We start from the raw sequence: 23,402 nt of genomic DNA, 5'->3' as shown, positions 1-23,402 counted from the left end.
TTACACTTTTAAACATGAGTTAATATTTCAAGTGCATTTTAATATTTTTCCATTTATCTCAAGTCTGTTGAGGTTTTTGTGATACGCTGCCTAGATACCAACATTCAACAGCTTAAATAGCCTACGTTTCCCAATTGTTGGGTCACCATAATGGCAATGTAACAGACAAGTTGTTTTGTCTTGCCAGCAGTCTTCCCTTTAGGCATGGATGATGCAATATCTGGATAAAATATGTAATGCCAATATATAATAGAATCAATATTTATTAAATCGTTCAAATATAGTGCGAGCAATGGTAATGATGGACACAGACAGTACCTCAGTCATGAAACAACAATGGTTTTAATAATTGCCACAACTGAACTGCAACGTCTAGATGTTAACATCTACAATACAGGCAATAACAAAAACTTGAGTTAAGGCACAGGAGAATAACAGTGTTACATCATTTATAAAGGTAACATTTGGGTGTGAAATCTTTTTACACACAGGGCTGATTATAAAACATCATGGACATTTTAAAAATCATAAATGTAGTAGACAGCAAGATTTAGAGTATTTTCAGAGCCATAGTCCATCTGCTGTTTTGCTTCAGGTTTCCTCTCCTCCTTCAACATCCCATAATTTTCTTTAAGGTTAACTGCTGGCATGTAACTACACACTGTTTTTGTCCACACCTCCAGGTATAACCAATATAATTAAAGAAGGATAGAATTTGCTTAAATATCTTCCGTACATGGACAAAAAATATATATACTTGTACATATTTACCAAAAACCTTTCATTATTTCTCAAGTAATACAAATATTGGCACATGACAGTATGCAAACACATTGACAACATCCTGTTGTAGATGGAAGCTTGTGTACAGAAGAGGGAAGGTGTGAGACTCCTCAAAGGGCCTGAACAGCGCTTAGGATTGATGACGAACCAAAACTAAAAATGAAAAAAACAAAAAAAAAACTGTAAAGTAGAACTGGACTCATTGACACCTGAGTAATTATGGAACCGGAGGCAATGGGACATTAGAGGGACAGGACAAAGCACTGATACTCACGGTAAAACAAAGTAAGAGCAGGCTGTTAAAATCTTTCAAACGACCTAAATTCCCAACAAGCAGGTACAGGCACAGATAACTGTTGTCTCCAACCATTTATAGTATGCATTCTCAGGCATGTTCTCCTACAGCATGTTGTGGATAATCTCTGAATTTCTATGGTAAGTACCGCAGTGTCATTCATGGGTGAGATGGCGTTCAGTGTGAGAAGCCCACACAGTCTCGTGCATGCGCATTATGGTATGTACTGTACGGTATGCAGCATGTCTAGCTTCTAAGCGAGGTACCCACATGGTGGCCATCTGCGTTCGGTATGCGCTGTGCAGCTGAAACCTCGGGCGCCTGTAATGTAGCTTCCTGTGTCCCACCACAGTGAATGCGGGGAGGCAGAAAGTGCAGCTCTTCAGACAAATACGTGCTTATTGTTTTTATTTCATTTTTTTGCGCTTCAAATTGCTTATCGAGCAAAGAACATTTCCAGCTCAGGTGGATTTCGTACCGTTCTGTCGCTGTGAGAACTCATCCATGTCCTCTGTTACTTCTCCTGTCTAATCGAAAGAAGTAAAATTAAATTAAATCATAATTTATAGTTAAATAGCAGGATAGTATCTTCACTGCTGAGTGGCTTGGGTGTCATTTATCATAGATGCCACTTTTATGAGCTGCAAGAAAATTTTTTAATGTGGTTTATATCGTCTAAGAAATCTTATTGCACATCAGTTTTAACTCAAGTTTTTTGGAGGATGTGTACAGCTTGCTAATTCTCATTAGCGTGAGCTTAATGGTCTCCTTCATTATTTGGTTGTCATTTCTGCTTCTCAGAGTATTTTGCCGTTAAATGCGTATTTTTAATTAGCAATGGAAAATGGTGTTCTTCATACAAATAATGTTTGTCATCTGAAAGTTTATATGTGTAACAGCAAAGATTTGAAGAAAATAAAATAATAGGGTCCACACCGGGCTACTGTGCCCTCTGATATAATCATTCACTCGTTCATGGAGGTGCTCAAGTTTGTTTGACATGAGAACAAGCTGCATTCATCTCGACAATTTTGGATTACGCCAAAGATTATGTTAGAAAAGAAACAATGGGGTATTGCGTATTAAGCGTACAACTTTGATATTTCATTGACAAGAACCTGGTCTTATGCTCCAAACAGAGCAAGGTGACATTTTAGGTTTCCTCGTAACAGCTTCCGGTTTTCATCACTGACCAAGGGAAAAAGCCGACTACTGGTCAGGTCAGTTTGTACATGGTGCTGACCCATGAAAAATACAGTACAGTGCACAGGAAACAAAAACAAGTGTCAGGGGTCTGTAAAATACTGTGCGCAAAAGATAGACTTATTCTCCTAAAGAATTTGCAATTACTTAGAATATACTATAATCCATTGTGACACTATATATTTCATAATATTTTTTTTCTTTTTTTTTTTTTTTTCTGTCAGGGGTCAGGAGTGCTAATTTGTGAGGGGATCACTGCGAAGTCCAGGGACTTTCGGGCACGTTGTGGAGAGACGGGTTCCACTAGGGAAACACCTTGAAGGGGAGGAGAGCGACAGGCCCACAGGGACAGAAGAGGAGTTGGGACAGGAAGGGAAAAGGCTTTGAGCCCTGGGTCTCCCAGGGTTCCACCAGCTTCACCTGCCGAAAGAGAAGCAGAGAGCCAGCATCAGTGCGCTGCACGTGGTAACCAGGGAGAAAGGGGCTCTGCGGCAGCCTGGGTGCCACAGAGATGCATGGCTTCATTACACAACTGCCACAAGGTGAAACATCTGTGAAATGCATTCTACTGTTAACAGGGATTACATTTTCATCGCAGTGTATCTCTTCATGGAGTTGCCATTTAAGAAACGTACTACTGAAAAAGCAATGAGATGTATTTTTTCAGAAGCAGAATTAGGCTGAGTGTGTGCACTAATTTCTACTAGGACAGCCTAAAGAAAACCTAACTTGTGAAAGAAAACATGAAGCTAACGGCAAGAGTGGATAAGGAGAAGACATAAAGACGAGTTCAACAACTGTTTCGTCAAACTTCACTTTTAGCTGGGCTGTAAATGTCCTTTGAAAAGCATGCATAAGGTAGCACTTTCTTTCAGTACAACATAACTGCTTAATACAGCATTCATAAGATATGGCAGAGTAAAGTTCAACATGTTTGCAAAGATCAAAGATTTACAGGATACAAACATTTCTAAGACACTGCAGTTGCTTATGATCTCGTCATAAAAATGGAACGTTGTGTTCAGGAATCCGATTATGCACATTAAAACAGAAATTGGTGTCTTCGTGCTGAACATACGGATGGACCCGTATGGGAGAGGGAGACTTCAGCACAGAAGTTATACCATCACCTGCATGTCAGAAGAGGGAGCAGGATTTTGGCGGCCGGAAGGGATTATCACTAGAAGGAACCCCCATTAGCAGCGGGTCCTTGTGTGCGTTCTGCAGACAGTAGGTCTTCAGATCTGCCGCGGCTTGGGACACCTTTAAAACACACATTTAAACACAGACGGTGAGGTGGAGATGCTGACCGCATCTATGTGGCTCCTCCCTTCAGTCTCAGTACAGTGTTGAGTTGTGTTCAGCATGAGTACAGTGTTGAGTTGTGTTCAGCATGAGTAGTGTTGAGTTGTGTTCAGTATGAGTACAGTGTTCAGTGGTGTTCAGTATGAGTACAGAGTTGAGTTGCGTTCAGTCTCAGAACAGTGTTGAGTTGTGTTCAGTATGAGTACAGAGTTGAGTTGCGTTCAGTCTCAGTATAGTGTTGAGTTGTGTTCAGTATGAGTACAGTGTAGAGTTGTGTTCAGTTTCAACGTGTGTGTTCGATGAGAAGGGACAAGCCACAGATTGAAATAGCCTCCCTGCTGAGATCTGGAAACACATATGGCTTTACTCAACACACATCTGCAACATATGTGCAAGCCTCCTCAGTCTCACTGCGTAGGCATGTTTTATAGAGTACACAGCACAAATGTCCACAGTCATTTTTTTTATTTCCGTGCTCGGCCTCCTCACTTCCTTTGGGTATTTGGATACCCAAAGACATGCAGGTTAGTCTACCGGGGGGAATGGGGGCTTTAACAGGGCGTTGCTGTAAATGTGTGCTCGGTCAACTTGCCCTGTATAAATAAAGGTTAAATTACATTAAATATTAAATAAAAACGTGAAAATCTAATTTTGACTGAAGTAAGAAGCAGCCTCAAATTATATTTACAGTGCTAAAAACTAACAAGTGAAATGCACAAAAAATTCAAAACCACATATTGGGCTACTGGCCTTTTATACTTTCACCAGTTATAAAAGTAGAAAGCTGATGACATTAGAATCAGAAGGAAACTTTATTTAAGCATTCGCAAAAGGCAAAATGAAATGTGTTTTGGTCCAGTTATTTCTAATCTCTTAGTGCCTTGGAGGCTAGTGTCTAAACATACCAATTGTAATTTTAATACTAATTAGGTGGCAGTGTAGCATAAAGATGAGCAAACTGGGCTTCTAACTCAAAGGTTGTGGGTCTGATTCCCATCTGGGATGCTACTCTTTTAACCTCGAGCAAGGCACTTAGCTTCAATTGCTCTAATGAAATATCCAACTATATACATGGACTGGATGTAAAAAAGGAAAGTAATCAGTGTAAATTGCGCCAGATGAGGGTATCTGCTGAACTCTGAAATTTAATTTACATTTAAAATGCCACTTTCGCACCATACTTTCACAGTCATTATCTGCTCTCTGATGCCTGCTTTTCTAACAGACTCTGGTAAAATGATGTTTCCCCAAGAGGATATCTTCAGCCCCAAAAGTCTCTGTGTGCCATAGGAATCCCTACAACTTGGCACACCTGGATCAAAATGATCATTTTATATACAATCTACTTATCTATATATATATATTCTCACTGAAGCAGGCCTGGTTAAGTTGTCTACAATCTCCGTGGTACAGTACCCCAGCTGGGAATCAAACCTGCAACATATGCCATACAAATCCAGACTCCTAATCACTATACTACATATTTGAAACAGTTTTAATGCATCTATTTGACGATCACATATAATGCTGCATCCAACTCATTCTACGTCAGTGTAGCACTAAATATTGAATTAAAAAGGATCTTGTCACATGTTAGTGATACACAGATTACAAGCAGAGTATATGCCAGATCTGGGATACAATAAGCTCTCAAGATAACAAGTTTCCAGTCCTTGAAAGCTAAATCTACAAAGCCATTGCGAGTTTAACGACATTGAACGGTCGCACTTCCAAACAACGCTGTTTGATCAAGAAAAAAACAACAATATCACGCTTTACTGTAACGTGGATGCGGATGCAAATATAACCAAATCAAGGCAAAGCGCACCACGTAATGTTTCCTCATTCATGTTAACGCAGATTACAAAGGCCAACGTTATGCCATCGCTACTTCTCGTTTCAACCACAAAGCTCTATATGATGGTCGTTTAGTACATACATCCCAGAAATTACTCCTGGCTACACTTTGGTGGGTAGCCTATTCGACGTTCTTTAATCTGGATTTCCTCCGCAGTTTAGGGGGAAATACCCAGGCTACAATCGGCCACTGTCACATAGTCTACAAACTACACAATCAACAAAGAGCCCTACTGTTTGCTGTCGCGCGGAAACAGCCGTGGTTTACAGTAGACCAGTAGCCTACCTACCAGGAAAATACACAGAGAAAGGGATTAAAGTACATCCCCAACCACAACGGCACGCAAACATAATACACAATGACAGCATTATATACAGTGACAGCAATAGCTAGTAACGTCATTTTTGTGTGTATAGGATATATATATAGTGTGTGTATAGGATATATATATATATATATATATATATATATATATATATATATATATATATATATATATCCTATACACACACATATATAGCGCATGACACCCAAAATACTGCCACATTAGGCTACTGTCACTGTCATACAGGTACAAATGTACTCACCAAGCATTTAGCCTTCTTTTGGATAAAAATGTTAGGCCAAACAAAGTTTCCACAGAATTCTTTAACTTTTGTTGCCAAGTGTTCGAATACCGTACCAAGTCACATAGCTAAAACGAGTAATGCACATCGCGAATACGAGGAAAGTAGCCAACTACACAACAACAACATCATTCTACAAATGTCATTGTGTGCGCCATTCAAGTAAGCCATCTGAAGCGCAGTTCTGTGCAGCGATTATACAATGCCATAACAAGTCCCAGTGAAAACTAGTTGACACAGGGAAGCAAATGAAACACACAAGAAACCATTTTGGCTACTCAAATCTTTAGATTTCGCTAAATTATGACGACAGTAAAGATAAGATTAGGCTATACTTGTTCGCCATGGGCTGCTTACAAATGGACGTATCAGGCAAGTCCGCAACAGTCACACCCTGTTCCAACATATTTTCCAGTGTTTTCCAAGCTAAAGTTTTTTTACCTTGATTCTGCGGACACTTGCTTCAAGGCGCAGCTGTTTAACGGCTTTTTGTGCGATTACTAGGTTACTGTTAATCGCGCTGTTGTTGGACATGTCGGCGAAGGGAAAAGTGTCACTCCGTGCACTGATAACCAAAGTTTCCGTGGGACTCGCAGTGACTCACGCACTCCCCCTTTCTTTCCCTACCCGAAAAGACAGCAGCATTCACTTTTCCGAAACAACTTCTTTTAATTGGATACTGGCAGATAAGTCACATTTTCCACCACATTACTCGCAGACGGTAATATGAATATATTCACGAATCAGGATTTTGAGAAGAGTTAGGCAATTCGCTGCAATTTGAAGACGCCTCCTTGCCCCAGCTCGGCCAAATCCCTATCAAAGGAACAGGTGCACTTTGAAAATAGAAAACCCCAATGCTAAGTAAAATCAGAGAATACCTTATTACATTGCTTAATCAGGGTAGAACGCAATGCAAACGTAGAACTTCAACAGTTATTCATGCCAGTTAATGCACAATATTATAATTGCCTGTAGCCAACTGGTTCTGTAGATACAGTCATATTTAAGGGTGTGTTTGCTTAAAATTCTAAAGCCATATTTGGTTACACCTACACTGGACTCCAGGTGGTATTATGTATTTGGCTTAAAATGGGTCAAGTCTTGTTCTGGCTGTCGTTGCAAAAGTTACAGTAAAGGCTTAAAGACAAGATTCAGTGGAAATGTTGTAACATTGCCGGAAGTGGTGGAAATCGACTCCCAATTCCAATTCCGTGACAGTGAATATAAGCAACCCATATACTGCGCGTCAATCTGATTCCACCTTGATAATTAAGCTATGGGATACAGCATATAGGCTACCTTGGTAATATATTCCCATTCTTCATTCAAGACCACACATCCAGTTAATGTTTGAGACCCCGCTGTCTGCTCAAGTGTGAGTCTTGGGTTATAATTTAACCATCACCTCGCGCCTTTCATTTAGCCGGATCATGTGGCTTTCTATTTCATTTATTTGTCTATTTATAGGAACCCTGTGAAAATGTCACGAGGTTTTATGCATTGCATTCCTAAATAGATTCTTGTTTGGGGCACTGTTTAGATGTAGCATAATCTTTTACCATCGACAAAAAAAACCATTTCAGTCAAATGTCGACTTTATGATATGATTATGGGAAATCTTACACGCATGGTATACACAAGTAAGTATATCAATTCAATTAAAACGAATAAGTCGATGATGAAAGCACATCGACTTACTACGAATCCGAGTCCATGATTCATATGCGGTTGGCGCACTCCTCCCATCTAGTGTACAGAAAAGAAAATTGTATTTGGCTTGCGTCAACTTGTCACATGACAATGAAGATTTTTGAACAACCAATGAGATTAGCAAGTCGCAGCATTTTCTGTCCGCTCCTCTGCGGTTTATGGTGGGCTCAAACGTCATCATTTTACATGATATGATTTGCCCGTCAAAACTGAGGAATTTATCAGACACACTAATGCATAATATTTGAAAGATTACAATCTCACAACATTTTCCGGACACCGGTCTCTATTGAGTTTAAGTACAACACGTGTATCTTGTTAACCCATCCTCTGTCTTTGAATGCATTTCGGAAGGTCATGACGATAAATTCCGGGTGATATGAGGTTAAAGGTGATCCTGCCGCCGTTCAGATAGATTTGCAATGCTTATACGAGTGAGTATTACTGACAACCTTGTCTTTCATATACAAAAACCCAAGGCGCCTTAAGTTTCAAAATATCTTCTAAATCCCATAGATCGCTAACTGGTAAAATAAGTGGAGAACATACTGTTCGAATACTTTATCACAGTGATGTGCGTACTTGTTTTTCGTAACAGTTTAGTTAAACAGCTATGCTTGTGTAACGTAGGCGAATCCTTTAACTAGCATGCTTCACCTTGCAAGACAGTCGTTTGTCATAAGCGACTAACAGTTGCTTTCTAATTAATTCACTGTTGTTCTTTATGTATTTACTAGTGAATCTATAGTTTTTATACGCTGCTTAAAATGTAGCAGTCGAAGAAGTGTAGTTGTCAAAACGTCTATCCGGCTTGGGTAAAGCCGTAGGGTTTTCCTAATACATGTACAATGGCGTGGGGTCCACCAATTGACGTGATGTAACGTTCGTACTTGAACCCTTATTGGACTTGTACTGAAAACATAGGATGTCGTGTCAGTTGGTGTGCTATTATTCTAAGGAGAATAATTACAATACTCCCCACCACGGCATGTCCCCGATTCATACCGCTGCTTACTCCTGACCTTCTCGTTGTGTTTTTCAGCGGGTGTTACAGTGTGGGGTATCGGTGCTGAAGGGAACACGGTCCGTGCACCTCAGCGCGCCATGGCGAAGCCCCCTGATCCCCATAGTTGTAGAACAGACGGTAAGTGGTGCTGAACGGATCCTATTCAGGTCTGTAATGTTTTACAGTTTAACAAATTGGCTATTATTCACATTTTATGTTGAAATATTGATGTATTAATATTTAAAAATGTCTATTTGAATGATTGCTTGACAGCATTTCCAGTAGAAAGAAAGCCTATCCATTTAAATGCGCAGGAGACTGCTGGTATTGTTCGATCCAGTGAGTTTTGCTTATTAGGGCTGAGAGCATGTTCTACTACCACAGCAGTTACTGAGAATATGCCGTTTCATAGTCAAAATTGTTTCGCAGAATTCCACAGCAGCCTATTCCGTATTGTATGAACGTGTATTCGCGTGAGCTTTTTCTCTTTCTCTGTTTCCAGGGCCGGGGGGAGAGAGCGTATGACATATACTCCAGGTTGCTAAGGGAAAGGATCATTTGTGTAATGGGACCAGTAAGTCTGTTTTTGTATCTATGGCATATAACGGAGCGATTGCTTCAAAAATGTTTTTAAACAATGTACCATAGACAAGAATTCCAAAGTGGGGGTTAGGATGATTTAAAGGGCCCTGGCTGAACTGACATCAGACCAGGGGACCACTGACAAGTAACTTAATTACAAACTAACAGCTAACGGTAAATTTCACCCATCAATTACTTGTCCTGGGCATGCACACATAATTGGAAAATCTGGTAGCCCTGGGTCCTCAAAAATATTAGAATGTAGGATTTCCTGGGGTCCAATGTGAGGTCTTGTCATGGGGCCCAAACTCCCGGCTGGTGCCCCTGGGTGTGATGCAGATCTGGTGGTCCTCCTGCCGATTTATGCAGCGGAGACATGCCTATTCAGGATACATCAGTGACACAGGCCTTTGAGTGGCAGCTGAAGGAGTGTAGGATCCAGAGAGCTGGGGGTGGATTGTTGCAATGTAGGCCTACACTTTCCCAGTTATTGGTGGGCAGTTGGTGTCTGTGTTTTGTAAAATTTAGTGACCCCTGCAAAGTCTGTAAAGTATTGGTTTTACCCCTGTGGAGAGCAGTGGAACAGGAAGTGGAGAAGCTGCTTTTTCTCTGTGTTTCTCTCTGGTTTACTTACGATGTATTACCCAGCTGTGATTGAGTTTCGGTTGGTGAGGTGATATTTAAAGGTCTTTGTCTATTGCCTCTCTTTTGCTTCCTGTTTCTTTTTCTCAGATCGATGACTCTGTTGCCAGTCTGGTTATAGCTCAACTGCTTTTCCTACAATCAGAGAGCAACAATAAACCGATTCACATGTACATCAACAGCCCAGGTGAGACAAGGGTAGGAGTGTGTGGAACACCCTCAAGATTTTGGATCTTTTGGAATGAAATGATCTTGGTACATCCTCATTGACAATGACGTTTCAGCTGGATTTATCTAGTTTAAAAAAAGAAAAAGTAAAAAAAAGAAGAAAAAAAAGATGGGGGGCAGTGGATAACAAATAAACATTTTGCACGTAGGGGAGGGGAGCATGGTATTGGTAGGCTAATTTCTGTGCATCAGCACAATACGTCTGCCTTGTGGTGGGAGCATTCTTAATGTTGTCTCGCCCGCTGCCCTAGGGGGTGTGGTGACGGCAGGCTTGGCCATCTACGACACCATGCAGTACATCCTCAATCCCATCTCCACCTGGTGCGTGGGCCAGGCGGCCAGCATGGGCAGCCTGCTGCTGGCTGCAGGCACCAGTGGCATGAGGCACTCCCTGCCCAACGCCAGGATCATGGTCCACCAGCCCTCCGGGGGGGCCAGGGTGAGGAAACCAGGGGGCGGGGGGTTGAGATTGAGAGAGCTTGTATCGTTGGGTACAGAGGGTGTGAGAGGAAATTGAGTTGTAAGTTGCCATAAATCGCACTGATTCACTGATTAGAATCACCCATAACTGGTCTGCTATGAATGCATTTGTGACTCATAGTGGCTCTGAATTCCTAGTGAATCATCTTGTGCCAATAAGGGTATTTATTGACACATTTACATTACATTACATTAATGGCATTGGGCAGACGCTCTTATCCAGAGCGACGTACAACAAAGTGCATACCCATAACCAGGGATAAGTGCGCTGAAAGACCCGAGAGGTACAATTTCAACTGCTACCTGCTAACAAAGATAAGGACCAGGGCATATTTGAAATAAATAAATATATATATACACACACACACACACACACACACACACACACACACACACACACACACACACACACACACACACACACACACACAGTGGTGTGAAGAAGTGTTTTCCCCCTTCCTGATTTATTAATTTAATTTTTTTGCATGTTTGTCACACTTAAATGTTTCAGATCAAACAAATTTAAATATTAGTCAAAGACAACACAAGTAAACACAAAATGCAGTTTTTAAATGAAGGTTTTTATTATTAAGGGAGAAAAAAAATCCAAACCCAAAACGGACTTTTTCACACCACTGTATATATGTATATATATATATATATATATTTTAAACAAACAAATAAACGACAAAGCAAAAGTGACCAAACTTAACTATCCAAACACTGCTTACCTAGACAACTAAAAATACCGATACACAAAGTAAATCACAGAATTACAACAATTAAGGTTCACAGGGAGGTAGGGAGGGACGGGGAGAGGTGCTGTTTGAAGAGGTGCGTCTTCAGTTAGCAATGCTAAGAGCTGTGGGGAAAAAAGGTAAATCGTTCAAACTTTGTGTATTGCATTCAGGGTCAAGCCACAGACATCGCTATTCAAGCGGAGGAGATCCTGAAACTGAAGAGGCAGATAAACAACATCTACAGCAAGCACACCGGCCAGCCCCTTGAAACTATAGGTAATTCAGCAGGGAGGTTGTTTGTAATGTAACCAGGGAGGTGGTTTGTAATGCATGACTGTTCCTGAGAGCTGGTAAAATGGAAACCAAATGTAAAAGTAGTGGGCTACACTTTACAATAAGAAATGTAAATGTTACATGAATTGGCATGTAGTCAACATAAATTAATGATGTACAGATGCATTAATCAGGCATGAAATAATCTTTCCATTAATGGACTTAATCTTTCTAATGTATGAGTTGCATGGATATTTGTACATTAGCAAAGCATAGGATATTTATTTGTTAACCATTAACAAATATTTACTATCTCACAATCGGCAAACGGAAATATGTTAGCTCAAAAAATAATGGCAAGCAATTTATAGAAATTTGACGCTGTATTTACAGACTTCAGTGCCATGCAACTGAACAGAGTATGGCTGGCCCTTCCCATTTTGAACTTAAGCTTAGAAAAACCTCAGTATGTTGTTGAATTTTACAGTAGGTTACTGTAACTGTCACAATCAGCTGGCTTGTCTCGTTCTTGCAGCCAGTCCTGCAAAAACGGCAATGGCCCACAGAGTTATTTTCTGTTTGGCCATTCTGCTGCGGCTAATGCATCACAAATGCCATCATTTCCGAAAATATAAAATTATTATGGACTTCACACAATATGTAGTTTACGGAGAATATCAGTGTACTGAATATATTTTAGCCTCTCAGGGAGTTCTGTGTAAGTATAGGCTATTCTGCATTTGCGGCACAGCCAGTAGCCTAAAAGTCTGATATTCTCTCCTCCTCACCCACGTGTTGTAAGTTATGTTATTATTACAGCCTAATTTAAAATGCTTGGTTACATTATGTTTGAAACATCGCCCATGGTCATCTTTCCGACATTTTGTCATCAGGTGGGCGATAACTGGACTACTTGCATGAATTAGAAATGCATTGCATAGTGTGTGTTGCGCGCACTGATATTTGTTGGGTATTTTAGCTGTGAAAAAAAATGTCTACACCTGTTTGATCTGTTCTCGTTGGCAAGGCTATTATGAATTAGTGATGCACTACTAAAGTTAATCAGTACAGTTTTGCTAGTTAACAACTATTTGTTGATGCCTGTTCATGTTGTAAAGCATTATCAATCAGTGTTGAAGCACAAGTCCGGCAGTTTGTAATTAAGTTGTTTTTTTGCCTGCACTATCCCGTTCACCAGAGGGTGTAATGGAACGAGATCGCTACATGAGCCCCATGGAAGCCCAGGACTTTGGCATCATCGATCGGGTGTTGGTTCACCCTCCCCAGGCGGGCCAGGACGAGCCCGAACTTGTGCAGAAAGACCCTCCCGTGGCCACCAGCCCCTCTCCCACCTCTGACCCCCTGACCCCTGAACCGGGATCCCCAAGAGCCAATCCCCCGTCTTCCCACAGGCCCGAACCCTGAACCGGTCCTAGATGCCTCCCGATGGCGCAGACACGACCGTCTGGGAACAACGCCTCCGTCATTCAGAGAAATCCTTTTTTTTGTCATTGGTCTGATGTGAGCATAACCTTAACCATCTACTTGACACTAGTATTCCGTTTTCATACTTGTGCTCAACAATGCTCAAAGGGTTGGTTCCAAAATGGGATCGGCGACCCTCGTTTTTACGTTAGCATTTTTACACGCTGTCCAGCAAACTGTCGTACCCCTCAAAGTCTAACTTGGTCATTTTGGATTGTAAAGGAGCAGCCAAAGGCAGTTTTTAGCAGATGACTAGCATTGCATATTGCAATATGTCATCCTTCCATGATCCACACAGAAAGGAAGGGGCACATATGTCATGTGTGCATCGATTTCCACAGCAAAGTTGTAATCAATTTGTGACTAACTTTAAATGGGGGAAATGGAATTAAAAGATTCACCTGATCAGATTTCTGGCATTTTTCTTTCACGCGTGTTGGTTAGGTCCTGGTTTGAAACCATGGCCCCATCTTAATTCAGTTGCTCGTTTCCCAGCCGGATCGGGTAGTGGCCATCACAGGTGCAGAACAAACGGTAGACATGCACATAGACCAGGAAGCTGCTGGTAAGACACCAGTCCATAGGAGTGCCAAGCTTTGAGTTTGCCAACTGAGAGGTTAAAAAAAAAAAACTATGAAAGAACCTGCTTTAAAACTGAACAAAAGAATAGAATGCTGACAGTGTCACTGATGATGCATTGGTCTGGGAAATATCCTGTGAAGCTTTTAGCTGTAAGTTGTCCCCACCTGTCAGTATAAGAGCGCCTCCTCTGGCCAATGGTGCACTTAGTGGGGTCAGGGAGACTGCATCATGCAATCCCTGATGTTGTTGCTCACACAGACTACAAAAGGGAAATAAGTAGCAAATGACTGCATGAATGTGTGCTTTCAATGTTTCAAATGAGTATCCACCATGTAAAGAAAATGTTTAACACAACAACTTGCCTTTCTCAGAGATGATCCAGTTCCGAGCCTGATGTTTCAGCAAACCCTTTCAAGCTAAAAGAAACTGCGAGTTATGTGCGACGTTTCTCCATCTCTGCTGGTATATGAGTACTTGAGGTCTCAAGAAGTAAGGTCATGCAGCCTGTGGTTCGAGGTTGTACGTGTACATTATCCCATTTTTCAAAACGGTTTCATATTTTTGGTTTGTACCATTTCTCATGGTGCAGGTTACTGGAGGCCACTGCACTGAAGAACATGTGCAATAGATCACCATGACTACTCATATCATTGGGTGGGAAGCCCTTGCACAACATCCACAAGAAGGAAAGAACCAGTACTGTTCATTTTATGTAGTGGATGTTAATTGTGGTGGGGTGGGGGGGTACAATCTCTGTTGGGTACAATCTCTGGAAACACTACAAACCGCTTTTTGGAATGATTACAAATTTGACTGGTTGGAAACTTACTCGGAAAATAATAATTAAGTACACAAAAACTGTCAAGATTCATCTATAGACCTAAAAGCACAAACCTTTATTTGGCACTCCAAACCAGAGGGAAAACGAGGTTCAAATGAATGAGACTCAAGATCACGAGTAACTCCGCACAGCAGTAATCTGCCATTCTACTGGGGCTCTAGGCACATTTGTGTGTAGAAAAGCAAGCGATATACACCAACGTATTGATCAATAGTACATTTTTTTTATTAGTTAAAATTATATTTTCTTTACAAAAGACAAAATGCAAAAGCGGTAACAAACACGCGAGTTATTGTAGGAATTGGCGTCGGTAGCAGTGTCACTCAGCCATGTATGGACGCGTGGCGTGAAGCTCGCTGGACCTGGACGCGCTGCTGTACACACCATTCATTCTGGAGATTTGCAGCTCAAACACTGAACTACGACTGGCACGGCCAATGTAACGAACACAGCACTACAAAGCATTGTCACACGGTATTAAAGTTCAGAGCCTTCGTCTCTTAAACCGTTTCAGTATTTTCTTGGTGGTCCACAAGTAAAAAGATTTGTAAGCCATAAAGGCAGTCCAGACACCAAGGCGTGCCAGTGAGACTCAGAAACATAGGAGTTTGGTTAAGAGAGATATGCATTTTAAACTAGTGTAACAGTTTTCCACCATTTAAACCCCTGGCTTGACAGGCAAGTTATCTTCCTCACCCTTAACACTTCAGTGTGCAGCCTATGCAAGGGCTAATCAGAGGCAGATGCGGAGTGCGTCGTCCAATGAAACAGCCCTTTTAGTAGCAGCAGACTGAACAGACGGACTGAGGAAGTCTTCACGCTAAGCATTCAGGGGTCTAAAAAAACTGGTTGTGTGACCCTTGCACACAAAGAGGTAGGAAATAGTTAAATCACTTGGCAGTTACATTGATCAGAGAAAAAAAAAAAAAATCCCACTTCCCAAAGGAAAAAAACTAAACAAAAAAAACAACCGGTATATTCAGGCACAATTAACCCTCAGGATTAAATGAGAAATCCTCCTGCCGTAGTGAGCGAGAGCATGTGGCCTGAAACCTCATTACAGCCGGATAGTGGGAGCGCGGAAGGCTACGGGGAGGTGCATGCTGGGATACGGGAGGTGATCACATGACGGTGCAGCTCCCCCACCCTTTCTTCCGGACGGTGGTGGCCCAGCGCAGCCAGCCCAGGCTGCGGTCCTGGTACGGGGGGTAGCGCAGCACGTTGATGGGCTCCAGCAGCCAGCTCCGCATCATGCACCCCCGTCTGTGGCTGAAAGTCTCGAAGCCCCAGCGTCCGTGGTAGCTGCCCATCCCGCTGGTCCCTGCGCCATGGAGAGGCACGGAGTACGGTTAAATCGGTGAGCATTCTCTCGATCGGTGGTCACCGACCCTGTTCCTGGAGATCTACCGTCCTGTAGGTTTTCGCTCCGAACCCTGACACGGCACACCTCATTCAACGGCTTCAGATGGAAGCGAAAACCTTCAGGACAGTGGATCTCCAGGAACAGGGTCGGTCATCCCTGCTCTAGATCTATGCACTACAGCAAACGGTAAGAAAGAAAAGGAGGGGTGCTCAGCAACTGTGGAAGTCTCTTAGATTGTTCTGCCAAAGTGGAATGATCCAAGGAAAAAGTGTTAGAGCACACTAAAGACAGAAGAGGGCAGAGAAGAGACCTGATCTTATGCTCAAGCTTGAATCCATTGGACAGGAAACGGACGTTTTTACTTTATTATTATTATTATTATTTTATTTTTTTTGGAATCAGTCCACTTTGGTCCTTCTTGGATTTTTTTTTTTTTGTCTCAGATCTGAACGCCAGTTATAACATTTCCATAAAAAACATGTTATGATAACGTCAGTTGGGATATTTGGCTCAGCTTGGATAACCCAACTGAAGTAATACTGAATGATGGAGAGAGATATGATGGAACAGGATGGGAGGTTCATACAGATTTCAGAAGCCATGAGCCTTAAAGTTGTCAGCAGACAAACATGGATACTGTTCATTTGCAAATGTACAAAAAGAGGTTCCCTACATGACGCACACACGCACGCTCACCTACTCCACCGAAGGGCAGGCCCTGAAGGGCCATGTGGACTATGCCATCATTTGAGCAGAATCCCCCACTACTCGTGTGCTCCAAAACAGTCTGAACCACCTGAAAAATAAATAAATAAAATAAAATAAAGAAATATATATATATATATAATGAAATGGTCACACAAAAAGCCTAATATTCTGGCAAATGTCACCCCTTTCATTCCCTTGTACTGTAGGCTTTTTGTGTGACCATTTCAGATTACTGTTAGCATAATCCTAACTACGGCAGTGGTTCCCAAACCTCCTTCCATGACCTGAGGGTCCACACATTTCTTGTGTTCCACCTCAAAGACAGCTGATGCAACTAATCAAGGGCTTCATTAGTTGCATCAGGCGTGCCAGGAACGGCTTGGGGCACTCGAGGGTAAGCGATTTCACCGGCTATTGGAATATGCCACGCCTTTCCAGGTCCGCCGGCTGAAGACGAACTGGCCTGTGACTGGCCATTTGCGTGTTCTGAGCACATCTTATCCCAGGCGGTCCGCAGCCTTGGTCCTGGAGGGAAATCCCTTCTCAGGCCCGGTCACCCTCATTCACAGGCCCGGTCAAGGGAAGTCAAGACATGGTATGCTGGAGTGGCCGTTACGCCCTGCTGTGTCCCCCGCTCTGCCGGGGGATGCCCTGCAGTGTTCCCTCTCCCTTTATAGGGTGACTGGTTACACCTCGAGGGTGCTCCTTTTAGAAGTCTGGCCGGACGCACTTAAGGGAGGGGAAACTCTCCTTGTCTTTGGCCTTCACCATACCTTTTAGCCTCGTGACCCGCTGTTCCCCGTATTGTTTCAAATAAAAATGTTTTGTTCATACTGCATTTCATTCGCTGACTGTCCGGTCATGCAACATTCCACCCAATCAAGATTAACCCTTGTTGCTCTGGCCAATTTCTAAAAATAAAAAATAAAAAATAAAAATAAAAAAGGTGATTACTGTAGAAAACATACCTACCATAGCTAGCATTTATTTGACAGAAGGAACAGGTGCATATTGACATTAAAAAAGTACGATGCAATAGGCTAGCCGAAGTAGCTTGGAAAACGGTGTGCATTCCAGAAACATTTCAGCAATTGCACTGTGTAAAGCAATACATTATCCCTGATCACACATCTTTTGTTGCAATTTCAGAATTCGGTACCGACATGCAATTCAAGTGCTGTGCCCCACACACCTCACTCATTTTACATTTACATTTTTGTCATTTGGCAGACGCTTTTAATCCAAAGCGACTTACAAGTGCATAGGTTCTACCATAAGTCAAAGCATCACATCCAGAAACTAGCAAAACACACATGAAATGCTGTTCTAAACATAGTTGTCATAAGTGCATTATTTATTTATTTTAGGGGGGGGGGGGGGTTAGACAAGGATAGGGATATCAGAAAGGAGGGGTAGGGGAAATCAGGAGGGAGGACTAAGGTAGAGTTTGAAAAGGTGGGTTTTGAGTCTGCGTCGAAATAGGGGGGGGGGAAGTCATGCCACCACTGAGGAACCAGAACGGAAAACAGGCGTGAACGTGCAGCTCGACCGCCAGGTGCACTCGGGGCAGAATGTGATTTGCGCATGGATTTTCTCCACATTGGTGGTTTAACTCCACTGCGTATTCTGGGCATAAACGGTGCAGCGACCCCAGTAACAGGAGGGCCAATCCTGTGGGTTTACCCTCAACATCTGGCAGGCCAATCAACCTGCCTTTACCCAACACTGCCTTTTATGAATAAATAAGGAGACATGGCAATTAAGAAATTAAGTTTCATTTCTTAATTTTTAAATGACATAAAATAAAGTGACTGGAGCCAATGGCTCCGTTCCGGTGCAGGAGGGGAGGGTGCTTGCCTTTGACTCGTCGGAGAAGACGTACAGGGCCAGAGGCTTCTCTCTGCGGTTCATGAAATCGATCCCCTCTTCCAGGGTCTGGATGGTGAGGATAGGCAGGATGGGTCCGAAGATCTCCCCGTCCATAAGCACATCGTCCTCTGGGACGTCCACCAGCACCGTAGGAGCTGTCGAATACAACCAGGCAAGGTACAGGACATCTGCCCTAGACAGACTCCCCATTCCACAGCAATCACCCACCCTAGCCACAGTTCTTCTGTGGATTTAGGCAGCCTCAAATGCGTCTGTCTCCATGTAATCCCAGACAGACTTGATGTTGAGATCAAGGCTCTGCGGGGGCCATACCATCACTTCCAGGACGCAGAAGATAGTTCTTAATGACATTGGCTGTATACCGTTTCTGTTCCAGTTAATGTTTGTGTTTAAACCTACACATTAAATTGATGATCATTAGCTCCTGTTTGGTAGAATTGGTTAATCACATACCTGACTATATGCTGACAAAATCCCTGACTTTGGGCAAGTGTACCAAGAAGAATTGATGCTGGTTTGAAGGCAAAGGGTGGTCACACCAAATATAGATTGTCTTCTGTTCACTCACGTTGCATTTTGTTAATTGATAAACTATTCATTCTTTTTCTTATTATTTCTATTTTTGAAAACATCCTTACTTTACAGCAGGGGTCTCCAATCTTATCCAGAAAGGGCCGGTGTGTGTGCAGGTTGTTGTTTTAGCACAGGACTAAGACAGCTGATTCTACTCATCTAGGTCTTCATTAAAGACCACGATTAGTTCATTAGTATAATCAGGTGTTACTGCTGGGTTAAAACAAAAACCTGCACCCACGCCGGCCCTTTTAGGATAAGATTGGAGACCCCTGCTTTACAGCATTTTTTCCCCACACCTGCCTAAAACTTTTGTACAGTACTGTATATGCATGTAATTTCATGCTCACCGATGTATCTCTCCTGTTCGTCGCTCTGGCCCCCGATCACCACCTTCCCGGCTGACTTCTTCAGCATGTCGATCAGCCTCTTCCAGTGCCGGCCGGTCACGATGCGGCCCATGTCGGGGGACTTCTGGGGCTCCGAGGTGTAGAAGGCCTCCAGGGCGTCCCGCAGGGCGGGGAGCAGGTCGTCCCGCATCTGGGTGGTGCAGAGGACGTAGTCGGGCGCCACGCAGCTCTGACCCACGTTGAAGAACTTGGACCAGGCCAGCCGCTTGGCAGCAGCCGTGATGTCCAGGTTCCCGTAGATGAGGCAGGGGCACTTTCCCCCCAGCTCCAGAGTGACCGGGGTCAGGTGCACTGCTGCAGCCTGCAGGATACTACGAGCTACTGGCTGGGATCCTGAGGGAGGATGGTAGACAACCGTTGAAGGGGGCGAGTGGAGGGAGGGAAGGATAGAGTAAAGGAGGGAGAGAAGAGGATGGTGAGGAAAATGCATAAAACAAGGGACAGGAAGGTTGAGGAGATGAGGTTGTTAACCCAAAATTAACAATCTGTAACTGAGGATTCACAAGAACTCTTCATACCTGTGTAGAAGATGTGATCGAATTGATTCTCCAGCAGTTTCTTGGTTTCCTCAGCTCCCCCGCACAACACAGCGTAGCATTCCTGCAACAGCAAACAAGCACTGTTACCTCAGAGGCCCTATCCTGAGGGTCAAATTAATTACAGGGGTCATACAGGAAGTGATGCAGAAACCGGTTTCAGTGCCGCATACCTGAGGACATACCAAATGACAGAATGCAGAGTACATACATACACACACCTGAGACAGGTACTTTGGGATGAGCTTGGCCAAAAGCTTCTCTGTTGCCTGGCTGACTTCGGATGGCTTGAGAATTGCACAGTTTCCTGGTCAATGACAGCGCAGCATGTTGGAATCTTGTGGTCATTAATTCAGGTGGTGTCACAAAATGGCGCCCGCACAAATGCTTACCTGCAGCTATTGCCGCAACCAGGGGCGACAAGGTGACTTGGATAGGGTAATTCCATGCCCCAATAATCAAAACCACACCCAGGGGCTCTCTCCGAACAAAACAATCATCCAGCTTTGTAGCCTGAGAAAGAGGGACATAATAGTCTAGGGGAATGCATTCTGTACTAAAGAACAGATACACAAATTGAGATATGTGCCAGGACCTTAGCATCAGTTACCAGAGTTGGAATGTCTCCAGAATAGTCAGTTGATAATGAGCAATGTTCTTGACAGAGCAGTTTGGGCAGTTTGTGTGTGTGTGTGTGTCTGTCTGTGTGTGTATGTGTGTGTGTATGTGTGAGAAAGAGGGAGAGAAAAATAAACTGTCTGTTGTAACCTGTAGTTAATTGTAAAGCTTATGGGATAAACTCAAGGTGCATAGAGAATGCAGAGATGTCTCACCAGGTTTTTTTCCACGTATTCGGGCTGCAACCAGCTCTGGAGGTTATTTATGGCGAAGACGATCTCATTATTCACCATTTCGATATCAGACAGCACCGCCTCAAACTTAGGCTAAAGAACAAAGGAGGGGGGGGGGGGGCATTACTGAGCTTAAAATTTTTAAACAAAAAAAAACAGGAAGTGTTTGGATATGCCACATTGGTGCCCAGAAATGTTAAGCATCGTAACCCTGAACCTGATAAGTATGTAAAGAAAGCTTCTTCTCAGAGCAGCCCAGGTGGGTTATGTGGCACGTGTGGCACAGGGTGAGGCAGTTACCTACCTTGCCCAAGTCCTGGTGCAGCGCTGCCACGATCTGATCCTCGCTCTCGGCCACAAGCCTGTGAAGAGCCTCCAGTTGAGCCAGGCGAAACTGCACCGGGCGCGTGACCCTGGAGCGGAACGCCCTCTGCAGCCTGGTAATGACCTCCTGCTGCTGCTCCTCCATCTTACAACTTTTTTGGGGCGTGTGAGAACGAGCGGAATTACTTGTAAAGCACTTTGGATGAAGGCGCTATATAAAAACAGTCCATTTACCATTTCAACCATTCATGGACTGATCTAGAATCCTCAATCATTTAAACAGGGGCCAAGATTACCCTGTTGCAAACATCTTTTTTTCCTTTTTCCCCTCTTTATTTAAGCCATGCAAAAAGCTATATTGCCCCTTATCAATTTTTATTCAAATTGAAATTTAATAAAGATCTTACATTGACCGGATTAAAGGGTGGGTGCTCATATGCATACGTTAACAGGCTTGTAATAGTAAGGTGCTCTTTGGAAAAAAACAAAACCAAAAAAACAGGGGAACAGGTGGAGTGAAAATCTAATTTACTTTAGACTATTAGAGAGATAAAATGCCAGGAATACAGGTCAGTCAGCCCTGTTATTGTCATAACTTAACGGAAGCCTACTTATAGTAAAACATCCTTATTTATAACTTACGTACTGAAAATGCCCGAGTACCGCAAAAAATAAAATAAGATAAAATGAACAAAAAGGCCAAAAACGTTCCAGTCCCAGCAGGCTGTGACCAGTAATTGCGCAATTAGACCAACACACCTGTTAAATACAAAACGCCATAATCACGAACAGGTGAACACCCACGTAATTTCTCAGATCGTGGGCAATTGGCAAACGGCGTAAAGAATGACCGTTTAAAGCAGGGGTCGGCAACCCTGGTCCTGGAGAGCCGCAGGGTGTGCTGGCTTTCGTTGTTACTTGGCATTAATTGATCAATGAAAGCCGTTGATTGCACAGTTAACTCACCTCACCTGGTTTCTTGGGTCTGAATTGGTTGCTTATTTTAAGGTGGAGACGAAAGCCAGTACACCCTGCGGCTCTCCAGGACCAGGGTTGCCGACCCCTGGTTTAAAGAATAACTTTGCAGCCAATTTGACACGGTTGGCACAAGAAACGGGGCAATGCAATATTTTATCATAAGATAAACACAATTAACGCGGCGACGTCCTTGATTGATTACACCGTATAAAATGTCAGTCACCATCACTGAAAATGTACACGGTCGTGAGGTTACCGTGTCAATGGGGATATAATTTGCAAAAGGCGTCGTCTTATTTTACAGAAAAAACAGGGTGGATCACAAAATAACGAGCAATGTGACGTTAACAATCATTGGTCCGGGGTTCAAAGCACAAAAACCTACTAAAGCATTTAGAATTTAACATTATATTTAATGCGGAATATTAGCTGACTTGAAGCAGCAAAAACGCATAGTTTTTCAGTAACCTACTTCTTTGAAACGGATGAAAAATAACGTCAAACGACACAAATTATTCTAGAGCAAACATACAGACCACGGACCAAGTCACTGCACTTTCTTATCGGATAGCGCTTTTCGTCGCATCGAAAATGATAAGAGGCAAAGTTGCAGGAGTTCATTACTATTTAACCCACTTACATTTATCTTCATCGTCAGTGTAAAGAACAGATTTTAGCGGCGCGTATGCGTTTCTCCTGAAATCCGAAAATCTTCTGGTACAATATCTCCGTGGATACAACCTATTTTGCGTTCAGGTAAAGTTTCGTTAAATTGCCTGATGTCAGCACGGCGTTTGCTAATTGATGTCAGTGTTTGTTTAACAGCGGCACTTTCAGTATCTTACCTCGTCACGCACAGAAATAAATGGCTGATTCCCCGTTCCGGACGTTTTCAATTGTGGTCACCTGCATTTGGAACAGGAAGAAAGGTATTTCCGGGTACAGGCGTTGTTTTACGTTACACACGTGCGAATAGTTTGTTACATTACGTTAACTTGTACTTTGAAATTAGTAAAATAGACGACTTGAATTGTAATCGTTCATATCCAGTATACATATTTTATATATGCAGTATACGTATGGCACAAACGTTGGAAACGTTGAATCCATCATTTCCAATTTTTCAT

At 42.8% G+C, this 23,402-nt stretch overlaps 3 protein-coding genes across 9 annotated transcripts; 1 reads left to right on the top strand and 2 right to left on the bottom strand.

Moving 5' to 3' along the window:
* Window positions 1-323: 323 nt before the first annotated feature.
* Window positions 324-6,834, bottom strand: si:dkey-204f11.64 (uncharacterized protein LOC100537752 homolog). 2 transcript variants are annotated; one of them, XR_009705558.1, is made up of 4 exons: window positions 6,512-6,834; window positions 3,412-3,544; window positions 2,597-2,701; window positions 324-936 (listed from the first exon to the last, which is right to left on the bottom strand). XR_009705558.1 is itself a non-coding variant. In XM_061223877.1 (3 exons), the coding sequence occupies exons 1-2, from the start codon at window positions 6,602-6,604 to the stop codon at window positions 3,419-3,421; spliced, it is 219 nt and encodes a 72-aa protein (XP_061079861.1). In that variant the 5' UTR covers window positions 6,605-6,832; the 3' UTR covers window positions 324-2,701; window positions 3,412-3,418. The 2 variants fall into 2 exon arrangements, 1 of the variants encoding a protein (XP_061079861.1); XM_061223877.1 differs by having other exon boundaries at window positions 324-2,701; window positions 6,512-6,832.
* A 1,268-nt stretch (window positions 6,835-8,102) lies between these two features.
* clpp (caseinolytic mitochondrial matrix peptidase proteolytic subunit) lies at window positions 8,103-13,624 on the top strand. Its single transcript, XM_061223876.1, has 7 exons — window positions 8,103-8,217; window positions 8,826-8,927; window positions 9,292-9,363; window positions 10,104-10,200; window positions 10,493-10,680; window positions 11,632-11,737; window positions 12,933-13,624. Exons 1-7 carry the CDS (start codon window positions 8,206-8,208, stop codon window positions 13,157-13,159), a joined length of 804 nt encoding a protein of 267 aa, XP_061079860.1. The 5' UTR covers window positions 8,103-8,205; the 3' UTR covers window positions 13,160-13,624.
* A 1,219-nt stretch (window positions 13,625-14,843) lies between these two features.
* On the bottom strand, window positions 14,844-23,187 carry aldh3b1 (aldehyde dehydrogenase 3 family, member B1). 6 transcript variants are annotated; one of them, XM_061225097.1, is made up of 10 exons: window positions 23,121-23,187; window positions 21,278-21,449; window positions 20,956-21,066; window positions 20,515-20,635; window positions 20,344-20,429; window positions 20,105-20,186; window positions 19,527-19,919; window positions 18,571-18,737; window positions 16,702-16,801; window positions 14,844-15,963 (listed from the first exon to the last, which is right to left on the bottom strand). In XM_061225097.1, the coding sequence occupies exons 2-10, from the start codon at window positions 21,440-21,442 to the stop codon at window positions 15,764-15,766; spliced, it is 1,425 nt and encodes a 474-aa protein (XP_061081081.1). In that variant the 5' UTR covers window positions 21,443-21,449; window positions 23,121-23,187; the 3' UTR covers window positions 14,844-15,763. The 6 variants fall into 6 exon arrangements, with proteins under 6 accessions (XP_061081081.1, XP_061081082.1, XP_061081085.1 ...); XM_061225098.1 differs by lacking the exon at window positions 23,121-23,187 and adding an exon at window positions 22,916-23,114; XM_061225101.1 differs by lacking the exon at window positions 23,121-23,187 and adding an exon at window positions 22,057-22,178.
* Between the last annotated feature and the right edge of the window lie 215 nt (window positions 23,188-23,402).

The sequence above is a fragment of the Conger conger genome, chromosome 16 (assembly GCF_963514075.1).
Source record: "Conger conger chromosome 16, fConCon1.1, whole genome shotgun sequence".
Taxonomy (NCBI): domain Eukaryota; kingdom Metazoa; phylum Chordata; class Actinopteri; order Anguilliformes; family Congridae; genus Conger; species Conger conger.
Note: the sequence above shows the minus strand (reverse complement) of the source record. Positions and strands in the feature narration are given on the sequence as shown.